General features: G+C 37.9%; 3 protein-coding genes and 1 non-coding gene across 5 annotated transcripts; 2 read left to right on the plus strand and 2 right to left on the minus strand.

Moving 5' to 3' along the window:
- Positions 1–281: 281 nt before the first annotated feature.
- LOC108991812 (glucan endo-1,3-beta-glucosidase) lies at positions 282–1,945 on the plus strand. Its single transcript, XM_018966201.2, has one exon. It carries the CDS (start codon positions 461–463, stop codon positions 1,649–1,651), a length of 1,191 nt encoding a protein of 396 aa, XP_018821746.1. The 5' UTR covers positions 282–460; the 3' UTR covers positions 1,652–1,945.
- A 133-nt stretch (positions 1,946–2,078) lies between these two features.
- On the minus strand, positions 2,079–5,944 carry LOC108991755 (uncharacterized protein At2g39920). Of its 2 annotated transcripts, none has more exons than XM_018966141.2 (5): positions 5,711–5,944; positions 4,439–4,584; positions 3,519–3,966; positions 3,020–3,220; positions 2,079–2,845 (listed from the first exon to the last, which is right to left on the minus strand). In XM_018966141.2, exons 2-5 carry the CDS (start codon positions 4,503–4,505, stop codon positions 2,647–2,649), a joined length of 915 nt encoding a protein of 304 aa, XP_018821686.1. In that variant the 5' UTR covers positions 4,506–4,584; positions 5,711–5,944; the 3' UTR covers positions 2,079–2,646. The 2 variants fall into 2 exon arrangements, with proteins under 2 accessions (XP_018821686.1, XP_018821685.1); XM_018966140.2 differs by having other exon boundaries at positions 4,439–4,510; positions 5,711–5,907.
- A 1,944-nt stretch (positions 5,945–7,888) lies between these two features.
- LOC108991877 (sedoheptulose-1,7-bisphosphatase, chloroplastic) lies at positions 7,889–10,838 on the plus strand. The gene is made up of 8 exons (XM_018966277.2): positions 7,889–8,199; positions 8,362–8,481; positions 8,655–8,840; positions 9,367–9,448; positions 9,583–9,804; positions 10,025–10,125; positions 10,218–10,289; positions 10,377–10,838. The coding sequence occupies exons 1-8, from the start codon at positions 8,083–8,085 to the stop codon at positions 10,656–10,658; spliced, it is 1,182 nt and encodes a 393-aa protein (XP_018821822.1). The 5' UTR covers positions 7,889–8,082; the 3' UTR covers positions 10,659–10,838.
- A 418-nt stretch (positions 10,839–11,256) lies between these two features.
- Positions 11,257–11,329, minus strand: TRNAR-CCG. The gene has a single exon. It is a non-coding gene; the product is annotated as a tRNA-Arg (tRNA).
- Between the last annotated feature and the right edge of the window lie 1,046 nt (positions 11,330–12,375).

Below are 12,375 nucleotides of genomic sequence, written 5' to 3' on the forward strand. Positions count from 1 at the left end.
TCTTCATTGTGCAGCAAAAGCCTTGATTGTGTTGGGGGTTCTGGAACTAAAGAAAGAGCAGGAAACAAGTCTCCAAATGGGAATTTAATAGTTTTGCGCAGACCATGGAGCCATTTGGGCAATGCTATCTTTATTATTTTCAAACACAGAATATTTTAAGTAGTTTGAGTTTATATAAAAAAACCACCTAAATTATATCAAAAAAATACACATAATTATAAATAATGAAGCTGTCTGAAAAGTAAGATTCCAGCTACAGCACTGACCAGACTATTTGTCAAGCTGATTCGCCAGACGTTACCCTCCCTCCATTCCTACAAAACTTAATAACCGCCTTAACTCAAACCGATCCCAACGGCCTAAAGTAACCTCCTCCCTAGCTCTCTCTCAATTTCAAAACCCCAAGAAAACCCTCCAAAACTTCCTAATCTAAAACCCCCCCGCCTCCCGAACCAACGGCATGGCTTCCATGGGTCCTCCTCCACTCTCCTTCTCGACTTTCATTCTTTCTCTCTACCTCTTCTCTCTCCTCCTAAGAACCACCTACTCGCTTCCCACTACCCTCGGCGTCACCTACTTCACCCCCGTCCCCACCACTACTCAGCCAAAGCCACCTCCACCTGTCCACATTGCCACAGCCATCTCCTCCCTCGGCTTCAACTCTATCCGCGTCCTCAACCCTGACCCAACCCTCACCCGCGCCTTCACCTACACCAACACCACCCTCTTCCTCACCATTCCCAACCCCTTGGTCCAACCCATCGCCTCCAACCGCTCTATGGCCCTCCGCTGGCTCTACGTCCACGTCGTCCCCTTCTACCCACGCGCTCGTATCACCACCATCTCCGTCGGCAATGATTTCCTCTCCGCCTCCCCCCCTGGCTTCTACTCCTTCCTCCTCCCCGCAATCCGTAACGTACACCTGGCGCTTCGCGATATTGGCATCCGCAAGATCTCCGTCTCCACCTCCTTCTCCTTCATCAACATCGTTTCCACGCCGTTTCCTCCCTCCTCTGCCGAGTTCCAAGGCCTGGCTTCGGATAATCTGATCAAACCGCTGCTTCAGTTCCTGCGTGACACCAACTCGTCCTTCTTGATCAACATCTATCCCTACAACGTGTACAGGTTGAACTCCGAGATTCCCATTGGCTTCGCTCTGTTTCAGGAGCACCCTTTTAATTTCCGTGACGACTTGATCACCGGCGTTCGTTACCGGAACCTCTTCGACATGATGGTCGATGCCGTAATCAGTGCCATGACAGCGGCGGGCTTCGTGAACATTCCTGTGGTTGTGGCCGAGACAGGGTGGCCAAGCTCGGGCGATGCGCTGGAGGTTGATGCCAACTCGGCCTACGCCGAGATGTACCTTCGAGGCCTCGTGGCGCACTTGAAATCCGGACTCGGCACGCCGCTGAGGAAGGAAGGGGTGGCGGAGGCTTACATATACGAGCTATTTGACGACGAAGTTAGGTGGGGAAAGACTCCTCATGAACGCAGTTGGGGAATTCTGTTTTCCAATATGACCAAGAAGTACGAGATCGAATTCTCTGGATCAGACAGCGCCGGAGGGAGTCGGGCTTTTCTTTGTCTTTGCTCGTTTGCTGTTGCAGTAAATATAATACGTGGACCTTTGCATTTGCTCAGCTTGTGATGCTCTGTTTCTTTGGTGTTGAAGCTTCTTTGGATTACAAGATCTTGAGGAGATGTTGTTTGAGCTGATATGTCTCTTTGTAGTAGAGATGATAATTCTTTGGCACAGTTGTTATTACGTGATTTGAGGCCCAGGGTCGAGATTTCCGTTTCTCGTTGAAGTTGGCGAGTTAGGCTGAGACCTTGTACTGGTACATTAATGGCCGAAAACTTTCTTCAAGTTGACGATGTACATGAGGTCTTTGATAAAAACAAAATCAATGAAATGTGGTTTATGTTTCACCTAAAATCTCGTCTGCTGGTATGTTTTTTTTTTTAACCCAAATTTCAAAGCATTTTGTGTGCTTGTGTCAGCAGTTAAGTATGACCTATCAGTACTGTTGAAATCTTCAACCTGAAAAGGCAAACCAGAAGCTGCACAATTTCGATTCTAAGGAACTGTAGCTTACTTACAAATTAGAAATTATCTTGGATGGGACAATAAACACGCTGGATGCATAGAAGTTTTGACTAGGCATAAGAGGAACAATGGTAATTTGACCGACCTCAAATTCATACAAGTAACAGGTTGTTTTTAGATATGCAGATGAGCCTCCAACCACACCTCCTTGAATCCCCAAGCTAGTGCGGGCGGCACAGATTCACCTCGACTCATCCAGGGGGTGTTATTTGCACCACTGGTGGTCAAACCTCTGCACTACTTCTAGCCTCAGGTGCCTGTCAACCATGTATTTTCCGGGTTGTGTGGAAAGTACGTCCTGGAGTTGTCAACCATGCCTAATGGCCTTCTTTCTTCTGTCAGCAGTAACTCACTCATCCATCGACATATTCTTCTGGTTGAACTCTATTGTTCTTTAAGTCACTTCATTATAATATATGAAAAGATTGAACAAATATATACAAATATCTGATAATAACAATTATCAACTAAATTGGAGATCTCTGAATCGAGTTTACAAACGGAAACTCCCAAAGAATTTTTAGCCATGAACTAATCTATTCTGAAATAGATGTGCTCTCAAGATTGTAATATATAGCATTTGGAAGCTTAAAAATACGCTTTCCTAAAAATGGGCCAGTTAAAGCATCCATGCGGCTGCTTATCACACCTGTTATTTGGAAACCATCTCTTTGCATTAGAGCCCTTCGCGTAGAGAAGTACTGACAGGCATCCATTTGCAGTTCATCGTCTGATCTGCATGGATAATGAACATTTTAGCGAAGAGCATAGGCGGCATAATAGAAGACTATTGCAGCATATACTTCATAATAATAAAAATAATTAATACAGAAAACATTCGTTAAAGTTTAAAAGGCTCGCAGTTCACCTATAGGGTTAAAATAAAATGAAGCAACATATTAACAATACCTCATAATCAATGAGGTCCAACCACTGTATCCTGCAGAAATAAGATACCCTACAGTGGCATTCTTTTGTATCACAGACCTTCTTGATAACAAAACCAAAGGCCACCCGCCAGCTTGAAGTTTCATGTATAATCTAAATATAAGGAGGTGCTTCAGATGCGTAGCCTCTTCGACACAATCACGACAACCGAGCTGATCAAATCTGTACCAAGGAGAATCATTTTCATCTTGATAGGATGATGAAGTGCTAAACCAATTAATTCAGTAAATCCAGATTGGAAGAACTCAAATGTGACTTTTTTTTAGGAGACTTATGACTGACATGAACAGGCACTTTACAGAAACCAACTTAACCATACATGAGGACTATAAAATGTCATTAAAGATTTCAGCAGATTCAGAAATCCAATCTATGAAGCCCACTCAAAACTCTGCCATGAAATGGGGAAAAAAGCCAAAAAAACAACATAAAAAAGTGCAGAATGCAATTAGGAAATTACCTGTGCATTAATAGATTATTATGGTGAGGATCTGAGGAAAGAATGTCATCTATGTCCATCAATACGACATCAAGACCATCATTTGGCGGTGTAATGCTACTGAAGTAATTCTCAACCACCAGCATGGTAGCATTTAAATCTTTGGCATATTGACCAGCTTTAATATACCAAATAGCAAAAGCCTGGCAAGTTGAAGGGATTTCATCTGCTTCAAAGATGTTGAGCTCTGCATACAGAGCAAAAAACTTGCAACCATTGTAATCATTGACTGTTTTCTGAATCTCAACAACCCCTGAACTCTTACTCTGACAAGATTGCAACATTACTGTTAATGCAATCAGCAAAGTGATTAATAAAACCCCTACAGTTACAAGTGAAGCAATGAAGATCGTTGCAGCAAAAGACGTCATGTAGAACCCTGATTCCATCACATACCGGCTTCCCATCTCTGTGCCCAAAGAAAAAGAATCAGATAGGAAGTATATCAAAATTAATCCCATAGAAAATTAAAAATGTATTCTGGCTTGAATACATGTTAAATAGTCTACCAAACAGGCCAGTACATGCGGCACATGATGATAGGCACAAACAGTGTACCACTTGAAGGCCTTCTTTGAATCAACACAAGAAGTTCCATTATCCAAGTTTACATTGTTCGTTCCCAAGTTTAATACAATTTCAACTTTGCAAACAAATATAAGAGGGTAACTTAAGGTTTTAGGTATTTGTTTAAAACATTTCGCAGATAAAACGGTTGATGATAACACAGTTCCACAACAATAAACAGATTTCTACGAATTGGAACTTGAGAGAGTTTCTAGATTCTCGCAATAGCACTTGTATACTGCCCTAATGAACATCAAATGGCATAAACTACTTGTACCCCATAAGATAGTTAAAAAGTGGCGAGTATCACTTACCAGAATTTCTACTGGAGAGACTTCGGGCTGAGATCTCCCGCTCCATTTCATGGGCGTACGCAGACATGGTTCCTGAATTAAAAATCAATGGCAAAAGCAGTGCACACAAGAATATTCAAATCACTTCCGGATGATAGAATGGACACCTGTAATACAGTGTTCAAACTCGTCAAACACCAGCCTCATTTGGGTTTACATTATTTTAGAGTCATATGCACTCCTATGACTAAAAATATTAACATTTGAATAAAGCCATAACTTACAAGCAGCTTCATTTACTATGTTAAAAAAAATCATCCGTACCACATCTCAACTTCTTTGTCTATCACACTTCGGGGTTTCATTACGACACTCAAGTAAGTTCTTATTACAGTTTGTCTGCCGAAAGGGTGCCAAACTGTAGTAAGATGCTATACAATACTGTGATGATGGCTCCAAACGGTATCAAAAGCCCGAGGGACTTCGTTGAATTCAGGACAAAAAAAGGAAGGGAAAAATGGCTTTTAGAAAAAGAAGGGCATCCCTTACTCCATTCATACTGAATGGCGGGACGGGGGAGAAACAAAGTTAGTAATACACTTCGTGAACAACAGAACAAGGAAAATGACAAAAAAATAAACAGATAATGATTTTTCTAGAATATCATGTATTTATATTAGAAGAGACATGACTTCTGATAAAAAAAATCTTGTTATAGAAAAAATAAATATAGGAAATTGATGAGGAATGAACATGATTCTTTTTTTTTTTTTTTAATTTCGTAATTTTTAGATGGCCTAAAAAATGAAAGGTTATCCTGACGGAGGGGGTCAATCAGTGGAGGTTTTTATTGACTTTCTCATGCTCCTCCGATTAATAAGTTACAGACCAACTACAATGATCCCAAAAAAAATATCAATCTTCCGATAAAATATATTCTTCAGAATTGCCCATTCAAAACTGTATCTTGTTCATTATATGCCCATCAGTCTGAATTCTAGCAGCAAATAAAGACCCGGAAAAAGAAAAGGCATTGAATCTTAAAAATTAAAACCATCTGATCAGCCATAATGATGAAAATAATATAAAATCATTTATTGGGTCCATAAAACGCTAAGGTGATCGGATGTTGGAACCCTTCAAGTTTCAATTGGTGTGGTCGCATTAGAAACAACATAATTGGATTAATCCTTTATTTCTGTTTAGCAAATATTCTTCATAAGTCATCCAGCAAAGTAAATACTTGAAGCTAAACGAATCAGGCAAATTTGATCCGAGAGAAAGAGAGAGTACCAGAGACAGAGACATTGAAGAGAAGGTGATTTCTGGAAGAGGGCATAGGCTAAGATGAATTAATAAGCTCTAACAAACTCCAGGGTTTCTATTCTTACTCTCTGGCTATCTCCAGACTCCCCACAAGATCTGTTATTCTCTCTCAGTGACGAAGCTTCCTTCTTGTTTGGAACGAGAATGATTGCTGTTGTGGGGCCTCTCGGAGATTACAAACGGAAAAGCTTTAAAAAAAAGGACAGCACAAAAGCAGCGAGATATTTGGCAAGTTATTATTATTATTTTGAAAAAAAATATACCTAATATAAAAAATATTTTTTTAATTATTGTTATTGAATTTTGTAAAAATTGGTAAGAGTAAGGAAATTTGTTTTTGAATTTTGTTTTAGATATATTTTTCTATAAAGTGGTGGGCAGGTAAAATGAAAAGTTATCCCATAAAAAAGTCTTGAACTGATTTTCGAAAGTGAGTAACTAGGAATTTAGGATGGAAAATTGTTTAAATAAAACATTTTAACTATATTTCGTATTAGAAATTGTTTTGATTTTTCCTTAAATTAAAACAACTGATTAGATGAACTTTTTTATAATTTAAAATATGTGTGGTCTGGAAAGAAAAATATTTTTAAAAATCAATTTAAAAAATTTTAAATTGATTTTTAAAAGAGTCTAGCTATTACTTGACGCGATTAAGATGAAGGAGAATAATAACAGATAGAAAACTTAATGGTCTTTTATTGGAGATGAAACAATAAAACTGATGTTCAATATTAAGATTCATTAGGGAAAAACTGATTTATTTGTTTTTAATATGATTGGTACTATTCTGCCACATGCAGATGTCTACTCTGTGCTGTTTCGTATAAATTATATATATATTTATTTTATATATTTTTAAAAAATAAAAAATATATAAATATATTAATAATCATTTTTTTAACTATTAAGAAAAAAAATTAAATAAATAAATGGTTAAAATGAGAAAATAAATTCAGGAGGACCGAGACATAATAGCATTATTCTTTTAATATTTACTGGTGTTTTTTGGGCTAACTCTAACAGAGCAGGGCCCATGGTTTGGGTCGGAAAGCAAGGATAACGGGGAGTCATGGGTGTTGTCTGGGTTGGATGATGGGCCCAACAATTGTCCAAAAATGGGCCCTGGCCCTTTATATTCATCCAAGCGCTCAGATTATTTTTCCTAGGTAAATGAGTTTTTATTGGTAGCCTCTGTAATTTTATTACCTCCAATATGGACACAATCCGTTTTACTGTAACGGCGGCTTGAATCTTAAGAGAGTAAAAATTTATCTCTAAACCTAACAACAACTGATAATAGAATTCGATGCTAACTCTATTATATATAGGGTGAGAGAAGAGAAGGGCTTTCCTCATGTGTTAATATTTTGGCCCATTGCATTATGAGCCTAAGACCGATACAATATCTATACTTGTCCATAACAAATACAACAAGATGGCAATCGTATCATAATTTTTAATAAAAAGAGGCCTTACAAAATTAGTATTTAATAGTAGACTTCATTCTTTTTTAAAGTGACTGTACGATATTTATACATTTCACAACTGTATGTAGTATTATTCATTTCTTATGTGCATCTCACTGTCACCTTCTTTCTCATTTTTTTCCCTCTTTATTTATTATTGTTTTGGCTTTTCATGTAACCACCTTTTTATTTTCTTAACGTCAAATTATAATATCTATTTTTTTCTCTGACAATATAATTTCCATTAGATGCATAGAACAGGAAAATGAAAAGAAATATATTGAAAATCTATTTCCATTAATTATTTGTTATTTATGCTGAGTGATTGGCCCGAGTGACCCTCGTACAGACCGGTTCATGAAACAAGATCGACAAACATTAATGGAAAATCTGAAATAATAATCTATTTATTAAATATGCCATGCATAATAGTATTTCATAGATTAACAGGTCGCAGTCCGACAGCATTGTGGCATTGAGTGAGTACGTAGTAATCCTATCTGTCTAGCATCTGCCACTAACAAACTAAATAACAATACGTATGCAGAAGCAGAATACCGAATACAGGCCAGGCCGTCAAACGCAAGTGGGGCTTTTAATTGTGTCTGTTAATAGGACCAGATCGAGCAGAGCCACATAAATCTGAGCGGATACTTGATTAACCTTAGCCCATGCCACATTATCAGCTATCTTTGCAACATCTACCACGTGGCTGACGGCTACTAACCACTCATCTGCTATCCTTCACCATTCCCCAGTTTCCATGCGAAAGACGAGATGCAATAACACACAACCCAAAGACATTACCACAACCTAAGTGGCTGCTTGTAATTTGGTCTTTGCTTTGAATTACAATCTGCACTTGTGAGCATGGAGACTGGCATAGCGTGCTATACTCGTGGGGCATTCTTGCCTAGTACACTTCCTTCTCAGCATTCAACTGCTCTAGTATCTCCACCATCCATCTCTTCATCTTTCAGCTCCCGGGTATGAAAAATACATATGGGTGCAAATATTCCTGTTAACCTCTCTATATTTACTTTGTTTTGAAAAAATAATTAATGGTTCATATGATCATATATAGTATTTATTCAATCAAACTTATATACTGTATCCAATTTGTAAAAAGTGTTCTGACATGCATGGCAGAGTTTGAAATCAACCTCTCTCTTTGGAGAATCATTAAGAGTGGTGCCAAAATCATCACTGAAAGTTTCCAAGACAAAGAACTCTTCCCATGTAACAAGATGCGAAATCGGCGATAGCTTGGTAAGTTGCATGGAGGCTAATTCTATTTCATGAGCCTAAGTTGTTAAAAGCTGGACAACCTGTGTGAGTAATTCAGGTTGTGAATTCCACATCTAGTGAAATCTAGCCATGTAGAAGAAGGGAATTCAGGAAGCATGGATAAAGTATGATTTGATATGACTTTGTACTTGTAGGAAGAGTTCCTTGCAAAGGCTACCCCAGATAAGGGACTAATCAGGTTGATGACGTGCATGGGAGAAGCATTAAGGACCATATCTTTCAAAGTGAGGACAGCTTCTTGTGGAGGGACAGCATGTGTGAATTCCTTTGGAGACGAACAGCTTGCTGTGGATATGCTAGCCGACAAACTTCTTTTTGAGGTTGGACTCGATTTCCCCATTCAATGTGTTCTAACTTGTTCTATTTTCTACTCTAATCCTGTTGGATTTATGATTGATAGAAACATTGATAAGTAATGATGACTAGAATGAATTTTAAATGGACTCATCTTCATGCGACTTTCTCTTTGTTGTGAAAAAGGGTGCAGTTGATATGTTAAAACTTATCTCAAAACTAAATTCTATGAAATGTAGATGTGACATTTCAAGTGATATGAAACATTATAATAAACAACGTAGATCTTAGAGCCTTAGACATGCTTCTTTGAACGAAGCTTCTGTTTCAAGTACAAAGTGTAGCATTTCTAACCGTTCCAGCTACCTACTTGTTTATGAGCAACCCTACTACAAACATTCCTTGATGCTATTGGATTTGAGATATAATCTGAAATTCGCATAAGAAGTTACACATCGTTTTCAATCATAAGTGATTTCCCCCCAAATTTACTCCTGTTTCCTAAATAAATTCTTGAGTTCAGAATCAATGTCGCTGACTTTTCTTGTGTAGGCCTTAACTTACTCGCACTTCTGCAAATATGCTTGCTCTGAAGAAGTTCCTGAACTCCAAGACATGGGAGGCCCGGTTGAAGGTCCGAAAGTCCTTTCACCTGTATAGAAATTCGTATATTGGATTTTTTTTTTTTTTGATCATGTATATTGGAAATTTTAGTACTTAAAAGGACGTATTAAAATAACGTTTCATGAGATTTTGCACTATGAACAGGTGGATTTAGTGTTGCTTTTGATCCACTTGATGGCTCCAGTATTGTGGACACAAATTTTACAGTAGGCACCATCTTTGGGGTGTGGCCTGGAGACAAGCTAACTGGGGTGACAGGAAGAGATCAAGTCGCTTCAGCCATGGGCATTTATGGTCCCAGAACTACATATGTTCTTGCTCTTAAAGGCTTTCCCGGCACCCACGAGTTCCTTCTTCTCGATGAAGGTCTGCTTTCCACAATATAATCAAATTCCAAATTTTTATCTGGAACTTCTTTTTCTAATCTTCTCCACATCATTTTATGATAAAAGCCTGGAGGCTCCTGAATTGCTCTTTAAATGATTAAAAGAGGTTCCCTACTTGCCAAGGAATGAAGGGTTCCCTGTTTTTAAAATGTGAGGATCACTCTCTATTCTCTCTCTCGTCACATGGTGCATTTTGTCAGGAAAATGGCAACATGTCAAGGAGACAACAGAAATTGGTGAAGGAAAGCTATTCTCCCCTGGAAACTTGAGGGCCACATTCGACAACCCTGACTACAACAAGGTCTCACTAATTACTTGGTTTTAATATTATTGATATTTCATCATCGTCTTAAGGCAGACCGCTAATTAGATATTTAATTTGTGATCCAACAGCTGATCAACTATTATGTAAACGAGAAGTACACGTTGAGGTACACCGGAGGAATGGTGCCGGATGTTAACCAGGTTTGTCCTGTTGCCCTGTTTTGTTTTTGTTGTTTTTCAGAAAAGCTCAAGCATTCTGACGAGATTCACGATTTCCATGTCATGCAGATTATCGTGAAAGAAAAGGGTATCTTCACTAATGTGATTTCCCCATCTACCAAAGCCAAGCTGAGACTGTTATTTGAGGTAGCCCCTTTGGGATTACTGGTTGAGAATGCTGGAGGTTACAGCAGTGATGGCCATCAATCTGTACTAGACAAAGTGATCAACAATCTTGACGACAGAACCCAAGTTGCTTATGGATCCAAGAATGAGATTGTCCGATTCGAAAAAACTCTATATGGATCCTCCAGGCTTGAAGCTGGGGTGCCAGTTGGAGCTGCTGCATAAATGAAATAGTATTGTTTTTGGTTGTTAATTTTGAACCAAGTTTAAGGAGTGGGTCTTCTACGAGTGAAATACTCAACTTATGGTGAGACTTTGGAAATTGAAGGTTGAATTCCTGTGAAACAACAATAACACTAGCTGAAAATTATTGCTAAGCCACGCGTCATGTACATTGTTACGTAACTTGATTTCCAGTTCAAAAAACTTCCCGATGATCCTATCAAATCCATATATTAAAATTTAATTACATAATAATAATAATAATAGATATCAGTTATTGATATGCTAAACATTATAAGAACGAAATCCATATATCAAAATGAAGGATCATTCTACTGTGCAGCCCAACTATTACCGTTGGATGTGCCTATAGTGCAATCTCACTTTAAAAAAAAATAAAAAAATAAAAAAATATCTTTAAATATTTAAAGAAAACACAAATTCACTATTGTAACTTTTTTTAACATTTAACAAAAGAAAAAAAATTAAAATACGTCAGCAGTCAAATACATAGAGTAAACTAGGAAAGAAAATATTATTTGTATTTATAATAACATTACAATACGTTTTTATGTAAGATACATCGATACTAAAATGGTAACGCGCCAGGTAGGGATCGAACCTACGACTTTCTGCTTCGGAAACAGACGCTCCATCCACTGAGCTACAGGCGCAACAACAGTTAAGGGAAAGAGGAGCCGTTATTTAAATGTACAATCAGATTGTTTTAAGTTTAGAATCAGGAATTCCGCGCAAACTATTCCCAACGGTCGAATTGATCGTGTAACTATCCTTGGACAACACACAGACAATTTGAGAGTATTACACAAATCCTAATGATGGTTTTTCATTCGCAAACTATTCAACAAAGTGTCGTGCTGTTCAAATTTTCATTTTTCTAACATCCATTGCGCTCGATTTTTGCATGATCTGCTCCCAAAATGCAGAGAGGCCTACGAGGAAGGATTCGGATTGTTTCTGATAATATGGCAGAAGTACGTGCGGTTTTGGATTGTGTAGAATTAAACAGTAAGCTCCGTTTTCAATGCAATCGAAATAGAGTCTTAACTGTATGGGTGCAGTTTGAGGTTCTGGATCAAATTTCAGTTTGCTGCCAAGGTTTAAGTTTTAATTGAACAGGTGAAACACATTTACAGAGTAGCAAACCAAATTGCTGATTTCTTTAATCAAGGTGGGTGCATCTCAAGTGTTTTTGTTTTTTGAAGACGTTCTAAGAGAGATTAAGGAGTATTTATGTGTTTGAAAGATCTGGTTTACTTTTCTCTTGATCTCTTCTTTCGAAAAAATAAAACTAGATGTCGCCTTTATTAAAAAAAAAGATTAACTTCAAATCGAACCAAGTGAACAAGGGGTTTTTACATCCTCTAATAAAATTTTGACACATAGGTATTTTAAAAGAAATTCACTTTCTCTCTCTTTTCCCCCTCACTCTCCCTCTTTCTCCCCCTCTCTCCACTCTCTTTATCTGATTTTTCCTGTGCCAAGCTAATTTTCAGCATATGCACCCAAATTTGTGTACTTTTATTTATGAATTTGTAAATGCTTATGGACAGACAACAAACATCCAAAAAGATTGAAGAACCAAAAATTCATGTTCGCGATAGCAAGCCCTCTCTTAGTATATAACCTCTCGATAAACCCTCAAAATTTGGGTAAGAAGGGAAGGGTGAGAAAATTATATTCCTTGTAACACTCCAAA

Source organism: Juglans regia, chromosome 7, assembly GCF_001411555.2.
Source record: "Juglans regia cultivar Chandler chromosome 7, Walnut 2.0, whole genome shotgun sequence".
Taxonomy (NCBI): domain Eukaryota; kingdom Viridiplantae; phylum Streptophyta; class Magnoliopsida; order Fagales; family Juglandaceae; genus Juglans; species Juglans regia.